General features: G+C 31.7%; 1 protein-coding gene across 1 annotated transcript; it reads left to right on the top strand.

Moving 5' to 3' along the window:
• The first annotated feature begins 2,045 nt into the window (after window positions 1-2,045).
• LOC108454785 (protein TPX2-like) lies at window positions 2,046-6,859 on the top strand. Its single transcript, XM_017753357.2, has 19 exons — window positions 2,046-2,453; window positions 2,895-2,980; window positions 3,060-3,263; window positions 3,340-3,398; window positions 3,505-3,787; window positions 3,890-4,003; window positions 4,087-4,194; window positions 4,284-4,436; window positions 4,596-4,658; window positions 4,742-4,822; window positions 4,914-5,069; window positions 5,162-5,293; window positions 5,380-5,457; window positions 5,544-5,663; window positions 5,749-5,915; window positions 5,999-6,107; window positions 6,189-6,248; window positions 6,365-6,459; window positions 6,552-6,859. Exons 1-19 carry the CDS (start codon window positions 2,300-2,302, stop codon window positions 6,673-6,675), a joined length of 2,346 nt encoding a protein of 781 aa, XP_017608846.1. The 5' UTR covers window positions 2,046-2,299; the 3' UTR covers window positions 6,676-6,859.
• The last annotated feature ends 2,004 nt before the right edge of the window (window positions 6,860-8,863 follow it).

Raw genomic sequence — 8,863 nt, 5'->3', positions numbered from 1 at the left:
TATTTTGGTCACTCAATTATTATTATTATTTATTTAGTCACTCAATTTTTCAAAATCAAATACTTTAGTCACTCTTTTGTTAGTTACCATTAGAAGAATAACGAAAAGCTGACATGAGTCTTTTTTTATTGACCTAATAACAAATTTAGGCCACCAATGGTTACACATTTTATTAATTTGATCCTAAATCTAAAATATTCAACAAATTTAGCCCTTAATGTTTACAAAAGTTTTTCATTTTAGTTCAAATTCTAAAAGTTCAATAAATTTAATCCTCAACATTTACAAAATTTGTCAGTTTAGTTATAAATTTATTTTTCTTTAAAAAAGAGAGGAAAAATATTTAAAATATTTTTATTTTTTAAAATATTCCTTGATGTACCTCCAAAACCCACTAAATAAGAAGAGTATTTAACACCATTCGAATTATGCTCCTTTTAAACTAATGCCACCTTCGTGAGTAAGGTAAAAAAATCAAGTTGGCTTAAATCCAACTAAGTGCCATATTTTAAATTAATAACATATTATTTAATTAAATTCCTCTAAAAAATAACAGTTTTTTGAACTATTAAAAAATTGTTTTGAATTTTTTCTTATCTTAAAAATATATAAAGACTTAATCTTCGAGTAGAGAAAACTATGCAATGTGAAATCTTTCATGAAATAAAAACCTTAAAAAGCTTTTCTTCACCTTATTTCTTTCCGACTTGGACATGTTATCAATAACTTCCAAATGTAAGTGGTCTAACGACCAAAGTCCTAGAAAATCTAGTTCAAAAATTGATAATATAAGCTAAACTGAATCAAGGGACATACCTTTGTCAGTTCTATGTCCCATGGAGATGTAAAACTTCATCTCTCTAATCAATCTATTCCATGCTCATTTCTTTTTGAATCATTTGACATATATATATATATATATATATATATATATATATATATATATATATTTTTTATTTATAATACGACCAAATTTGAAGAATATGTTAATTTTATAATTAGGCCAAAACGTCCTAAAGGCCTAATTAAAAAATAGCATATTCATCAAATTTAGCCTTATAATACATATATTTTGGTTTTTATTTATAATTTCTTTATGATTTTAGATTTTTAAATTATTTTTATAAATTTCATCAAAAATAATTTTAAAATATTTTCCTTTTAAACTTTTAGAATTAGAACTAAAATGACAAATTATTCTAAATGTTAAGGACTAAATGTATAGAATTTTTTCAAATTAGAATTAAAATGACTAATTTTATAAATATGCAGAGCTAAATTTGTTTTAAAAGTTGGATAATTTGGTAATTTTTCAATAGAGTTATTAGTGATATCAATTCAATTAAAAAAGTTAAATAATAGAACCCTATTTTATGACCTAATGGTCAAGGATATTCATCGTCCCAGGTGTGATCTGAGTTCGAATCACGTTAGTTGCATTAGTTGTTCTGGTTTTACTCTATTATTGTAATTCACAAAAAAAAAGTTAAATAATAATATAAATATATTAAAAAATATATGTATAATAGAAAATCCATTGCAAGGCTTAAAACACTAGTTAATTAAACAAAAGAAAATCTTTCCTCCACTAAATTAATTAAGACTTATTTTTGGGAAGGTTTAATGGACTTGGACAAACACTAACCTTTTAACTTTCAAACCCCAAATTTAACTTAACTTGACCCACTTTGATTTTTTTTCCCAATGGAAACTCATTTTAAACTTTATAATTTATTATTTTTCAAAATATATATTATATTTTAATAATATAATAAGTAAATATATAACGCTATAATATAAATATTAAATATATATTTAAAATTTTAATAAAAGTATATATAATTATTAAATATAAAATACTAAATGGATTTAGATTAAGTATTTATAAATTTTGATTGAAGGAGTCAATGTACTTTAACTGACCCTCGTACAAGTGTAGGAACAAAATGAAGTAAATTTTGTTACGGAACCAAAACGGCACACTTTATACAGGTCAGGACTCAGGAGAGCGTGGGAAATAGCCGTTAGAAAGGCACCTCATCTCTTACTCACCAAATTGACACAAATTTGACCGTTACAACACCTTCCCCAAATTCAAAAAAAAAAAACAAAAAACAAAAAATCGACCGTTGCAGTTCCTCATGTTTAACTCCAATCTGCAATCATCCGCACTTATTGCCAGTAATGCGGATCTTCTAAGAATCTAAGAAGGAAGCGAAATATCTAGAGACTTTCCGATAATAACTCGCTCCCGACCCCCTTAAACCCTGGAAGATTGAATCTCTCTGTTTTGCATCTGATGGATGACTCGAGTGGGGCAACGGCAAGGATGATCGACGAGATATACGAGTTCTCAGCGCCGCGTTTCTTTGATTTCATCAAAGGAGAGTCGGAAGAAGAAACGCGTGAAGCCGAGCTCTGGTTTGAAACCGCCTTAAGCTACGCCCCTTCTCGTATGTTCTTTCTCTTTCTCCTTCCTGTTTCTTTCTTATTTTGTGAATCAACTGATCCTCACTCTTTAAAGATTGTATTCTTTGAATCATTATTTTCTCTGTAACTGATTCATTTTGGTAGATGGCTCTTAATTTTCTTGGAGTTCTGTCTAGATAGATTTTAATTGTTAATAGACTCCTAGGTTTGATCCACTAATCCTTTGTGTCTCTGTTTACTTAGATTTGATAGGAAAAGGAATATACATTAATTATCCTTAAAACTGCCTTTGTTCTACTCAAAATTATTGGAATGAATTTAGGATAATGGAATTGGTTAATTCTCATTTGAACTGTAAATCAAATCAAGTTACATTTTGGTCCCATATTTTCCGTAATCAAGCCAACCTTTTGCTTTTATCTTATGGAGATTTCATTTCTTTTTGGTTTTTCCCCATAATGCAGCTTGTATGGTTAAAATTAAGGCCCATAATCGATCCGTTCATGTTGAGAGTCTCTGCAATTTCAGTGAAGAAGATCAAATTCAAAAGGTGGGAATTTCTTTAAATATCTTCTAAAGCAATTTCTCTCATTTTGAATTTGGTCATTATGAATATAATTTTGCTGCAGGCCTCGGAAGCTTCAGATGAAGCAGTTCCTAATCCCAATGGCGCAGAAGACAAGCCTCAAACCGAGCCTGATAAAGTAAAGGAAGCAGCTCCTAATCCTAATGGCTTAGAGGACAAGCCTCAAACTGTGCTTGTACCGGATAAAGTAAAAGAAGAAGTCAAACCCTCTGAGGCAAATGTTGAAAACAATCAAATTGTCAATGAGGTGATTAGTGGACTTTCATCCGTTCTTGTTATTGATTAATTCTTCTGTTTTCTCATGATTTTAAACTGTATTTCAGAGTCCTAATCATAAAGGTAAGGAGCAAGTAGAGATTCTATGTGCTCAAGAGAAAGAAAGGTTTGTTCTTTGGGTTTTGAAAATTTTGTAAATAGTATCTGAGTTCTATTATGAATACTTTGGTTCTTATCCTTGTATATTTGCTTCCTTTCTGTTAAATATTCAGTGTCCTGACTGAAAAAGGACGTTCAAATGTAACTGGTGACAAGGAGAAAGCCGAATCTTCTGTGCAAGTAGAAACCGAAGCTTGCACTCCTAAACCATTGATGAATTCTCAGAAAAAACTGGTGAGTGACAAGAAGCACCAGGCAGCTAAAAAGATAGCTAGTATGATAAGGAATCCATCATCAGTGTTGAAGCCGAAAAAAGGCAGTGCTGGAACTCCTAATTTGGCTCTAGAGAACCAAGCCATTAAACGTCAGAAACTAGATGGAGGGAGGTCTAGACAGGTGCTTATGTTCTCTTGCTTTTGGCATGTTAAGTTTTTAGCTACTGTTCTTTTGTAACTTATATCTGACGTTGTCTCTTCGTTGCTTCTCTCTATACTCTAGATCCTAAACGTAAAATCCCACCACTTGCCCCACAAGTCGAAACTCGGTCTTATCAGTGGTAGTTCCAACTTGTGCTCTTCTACGGTTAAAACTTCTAACAAATTGGAAAGAAAGGTTTGATGTTAATCTGCGCATCCTTCCTTGCATATTTTCACTAAGAACTGTGAACCAATATTAAAAGTTTGTTTCCCTTGAAGATTTATGTTCGAGAACCAGCAGCACCATTCGTCTCAATGGCCGAAATGATGAAGAAATTCCAATCGAGTACCAGAGATTTATCACTTCCTAACAGTTTTCCTTCAAATGTAAATAATTGAATCACATAACTTCTTGTGTTCTTTGTTCTTTCACAAAATTGCTTCCAATTCATCAAGATCATGCTACTCCTGTGCAGATTAAGCCTACGCTCAAATTGACAAGGCCAAAAGAACCTGCATTTGAAACAGCTCAGAGAGTGCGCTCTGTTAAAGTAAAGAGCACCGCGGAGCTTGAGGAAGAAATGATGGCTAAAATTCCAAAATTCAAAGCTAGACCACTAAATAAGAAGGTGTCTTACTAATGCTTATAAGTTATACCATCTATGAATCCCAGCTTTTATCTGGTTTTTTGCACCAAACTGATCTTCCATTGTTCTTACTGTTTAAGATTATTTCGCCCCAGTAAGTTTCTAATTGAATTTGTATCCCGTTTTCTTTCACTGGAGCAGATTTTTGAAGCTCAAACGATACCTGTATTACCAAGAAGTGCTCCAAAGCCTCCAGAATTTCAGGTAAATTATCCTTGGGATACCGGTGGGAGATGAAAAGGAAGATATTCCTTGCAATCAGGCTAAAAATTTTCCTCGATTTTCAGGAATTTCATTTAGAGACAATGACTAGAGCCAATAAGAACGCAGAGACGTCTTCAGTAGCTTCAACAGAAGTTTCTCGTCAGGTTGGAGAACCGAATCCTATTTTTGATTCATATGATATACTTTTGGAACCTTGAACTTGCTCATCGTCTCTCTCCTTGTTTGCTGTAACAGAATAATCAGTGGAGACCTCATCTCACAGAACCTAAAACCCCTACACTTCAAACATCACTGAGGGCACGGCCTTCAAAGGTCAAAAGTTCTGTTGAAGTTGAGGAGGAAGAACTTCAAAAAGCACCAAAATTTAAGGCGAGGCCATTGAACAAAAAGGTACTCTTATCATTTAAATTATGCTTGGTATGTAGCAACCATGTTTACTTGATAGTTGAAAAGAACTGATTCAAGTTTTTTGGCTTGTTTAGATATTTGAGAGCAAAGGAGAATTGGGAATCTTCTGTAACGCAAAGAAACAAGCGACAATACCTCAAGAATTCCATTTTGCAACAAATGATAGGATACATCCAGCAGCATCCGTTGTTGATTTATTTGACAAGGTTATTCAAATTCACCAAGTCATTAGTCTGCTATTGATCTGAACATAAAAGCAAAATACTCACTACATGTTTGTTTTCTTTTGCAGCTTTCTCTGAAATCAGAATCTAGCCATGATCCAATTCCAAGAAACACCATTCCCAATCCATTCCATCTGAAAACAGAGGTATACTTATTTTCTCATGTTGTCCACGACTGGTGAAAGACCAGAAAAGATATAGTTCGGTATTTTAGCTAATGATCTTATTTCAGGAAAGAGGAGTTGAGAAGGAAAGGAAGTTTGTGATGGAAATTATAGAGAAGCAGTTTCAAGAGGAAAGAGCCAGGGTTCCCAAGGCCAATCCATATCCTTACACCACTGACTACCCTGTGGTAATTTTTTTTTCCCTGTCATTTTGATGTGTACTAACACATGATTGTAGTGAATATTGGTTTAATGGTGATAAGTCTTATGCAGGTTCCTCCAAAACCAGAACCCAAGCACTGTACAAAACCAGAACCCTTCCAATTGGTGAGTCTGGTGCGGCATGAGGAGGAGATGCAAAGAGAGATGGAAGAAAGATTGAGAAAGGAGAAAGAAGAGGCACAGATGAGGATCTTCAAAGCCCAACCAATTCTAAAAGAGTAAGTGTATTCAATATTCGTGATTTTTATTTGGAAAGGGTTGAAAGAAATATATTAAATCCTTTTTCTTGTCATCTATGTAGGGAGCCAATTCCTGCTCCAGAGAAATTACGCAAGCCCCTGACTCAAGTGCAAGAATTCAGTCTCCATGTTAATCACAGGGCGGTGGAAAGAGCAGAATTCGATCAAAAAGTAAAATCCTAGTTTCATTATCTTGTGATATTTCCGGTTCCATATACATTCTTCTCAATAATGAGTGTTCTTTTTACACAGATCAAAGAGAAAGAAATGATGTACAAGAGATACAGGGAGGAGAGTGAAGCTGCTAGAATGGTATGTGATGAGAATTACTAATATTAATATAAATATAAATATTCTGTGTCCTATACTTGTTTATGGCCAGCATGTGCAGAGAATTACAAATATAAATATGATGTATTGACCGACAGATAGAGGAAGAGAAGGCAGTGAAGCAATTGAGAAGGACAATGGTTCCCCATGCTAGGCCTGTTCCAAAGTTTGACAATCCATTCTGCCCACAAAAGTAAGAGAAAGTAGTGAATCATTATTTTTTTTGGCCACAATGCCCCCAATTGGATTATGAATGAATGAATTATTATTTTATCGTTGCATTAGGTCTTCCAAGGAAACAACAAAACCCAGATCACCACATCTTCGGGTTGTACAGAGGAAAGAAAGGAGGAAAATGATGAGTACTCTGTCTACTGCAACTTCCAGTCCCGCCACTAGTATGAGGTGATTTTGGTTTGAGGAAGGCTGGCCGCTGGGGTTGTTCAAGAACTTTTGAGGAACCCCCTGGGTTGGTTCAAATTGTAAAAAAAAAAAAAAAAAATCTATTTACCATTAATTTCATTAGACCCCGATATATGTACTACTTGGCATGAAATTATTTATGGATTTTATTATGGAAGTAGAAAGCAAAATCGGTTTTCTCATTTTTCACCGTCTAATTAACTTCGTTTCTCATTTTCATTCCCAAGTAGAACTCTTCTGTTGATGCATAAAAATAAAAATAAAAATAAAAATAAAAATAAAAACTTTATCATTATAAATTTAGGTCAAGTTTGAATGATTAAAATTTATGAATAGTTAAACATCAAATGTGACGGTAATTGAGCATTGTTTGCTTGATTGGCCCCCCTCACGCCCTCGTTGTCTATTTCCAAACTGATAAAATCCACCGACGTTTTACAGTCCCCACCCCACCTTCGGTAAACAGAAAATACCTTTCCTCTCAACTCGGTTTTTTTTTTAATCAAATTAAAACAAAAATAACTGAAATAGAACAACCCTCCCCATAAGTGCCTAGAACAAGTTTTGGCTTCGGTGGAAATCAGTTTACAAAAGTCTGATTTCCAAGAAGTGTTGAATGTTTTTTTCCATTTTCGTGAGAATGATTTAGAAAAGAAGAAAATACTAATAATGTCGTATGAAATAATAGTTGAGCCAAAACTATTTAACACGCGTCTAATTACTATTGTTACAATTTTTATATATGAATCATTATTTATATTCTAACTCTTTTAAAGATTTAAAATGTTAAAAGTATATAGAAATTTAAGAGAAATTGTTTAATATATTTATGTAAATATTTATTAATTTAATTTGAATATATCTATAATTATAGAAATATCATGATCAAAATTTGTTATGATTATTGTTAAAACTCCCAAGAGATCAAAATATATTTCTCAAAAATTCTTTCAATTTTTTGCCATATGATTTTTATCTTATAATGGTTTTAGTGAGGCATATTATCTATTAATGGACATCCAACGAGAAGTATTATAAATATTTTATTATTAATCGAATGTTCATCTAAATTAAAATATGTTTAATGTACTTTGGGAATCTAATATGAATTAGAAGTAGAATTTTATATCATGTATACTTCTTGTAGAGCCCAAATTTTGTCCGGGTCCAACAAGTTGAGCCCGGAACACCAACCATCCAATTAGCACCCCACTAAACCGACCACTAACTCCTAAATCACCCCACTAACTCCATTACCCCACTTGCCACCATGGAAGGAGGCAATCAGTTGTAAAATTTGGCTATAAAAGGCATTTAAAACTATTGTAACAGGGGGTTCTTTTTTGGAGATTAATCAAAGATTAAAACAAAAGAGGTTTCTTTGTCTGTTCTCGTTTTAAGTTCTTTGTTTGTTTATTGTTTTCCTTTCAATTTTATTTTGTTTTTTTATACGAAAGTAAAAATAAAGGGAAGAAGCTTACCCATTTTAGAATTACTGAAAAAGGGTTTTTTTTAGGTCTGGCTGCAGTGTACGGTGGCGCCAACGGCGGCTCGTGGAGGTCCGGTGACTGGAGCAAGGCCGGACCGATGGCCGAATTTAGAAGGGAGGGGGGAGTGTTATTTTTAAATATTGTTATTATTATTATTATTATTATTATTATTATTATTATTATTATATTATATTTATTTTATTACTGTTACTATTATTTTATATATTTATTACCATTATTTGTTTATTATTATTATTAATAACATATTGTTATTTTTATTATTTTATTATTATTATTGTTATTATTATCATGGTACTATATTGATAGTTTTGTATTGTTATTACTACTATTATTATATTTTCATTCTATTTATTTATTTACCTAAAACCTTATATACCTTTATTTTATTTTATCATTTATTTATATCTTCTTATATAATATTTTTTCCCTATATTATTATTATTTTTATAATTTTCATTTTTATTAATATATTATTATTATTATTATTATTATTATTATTATTATTATTATTATTGTCTTCTATTTTGTTGTTATTATTATTTTAATCATTAGTACTATATTTATAGTTACTGGTAGCATTATTCTATTATTACTATTATTCTCGTTAATTAATTTTATATTTTCATTACCTTATATATTTTCTTTTTATATTTGTTATGATTA

Source organism: Gossypium arboreum, chromosome 3 (assembly GCF_025698485.1).
Source record: "Gossypium arboreum isolate Shixiya-1 chromosome 3, ASM2569848v2, whole genome shotgun sequence".
In the NCBI taxonomy this organism is placed as follows: Eukaryota; Viridiplantae; Streptophyta; class Magnoliopsida; order Malvales; family Malvaceae; genus Gossypium; species Gossypium arboreum.
The sequence above is the reverse complement of the archived record's forward strand: the minus strand, read 5'-3'. Positions and strand labels throughout refer to the sequence as shown.

Coding starts and splice junctions, on each gene's coding strand:
- LOC108454785 (XM_017753357.2), top strand. CDS start 2,300: ATGGATGACTCGAGTGGGGCAACGGCAAGGATGATCGACGAGATATAC. Junction 3,788..3,889: donor ATGGAGGGAGGTCTAGACAG/GTGCTTATGTTC, acceptor TCTATACTCTAG/ATCCTAAACGTAAAATCCCA. Junction 6,249..6,364: donor AGAGTGAAGCTGCTAGAATG/GTATGTGATGAG, acceptor ATTGACCGACAG/ATAGAGGAAGAGAAGGCAGT.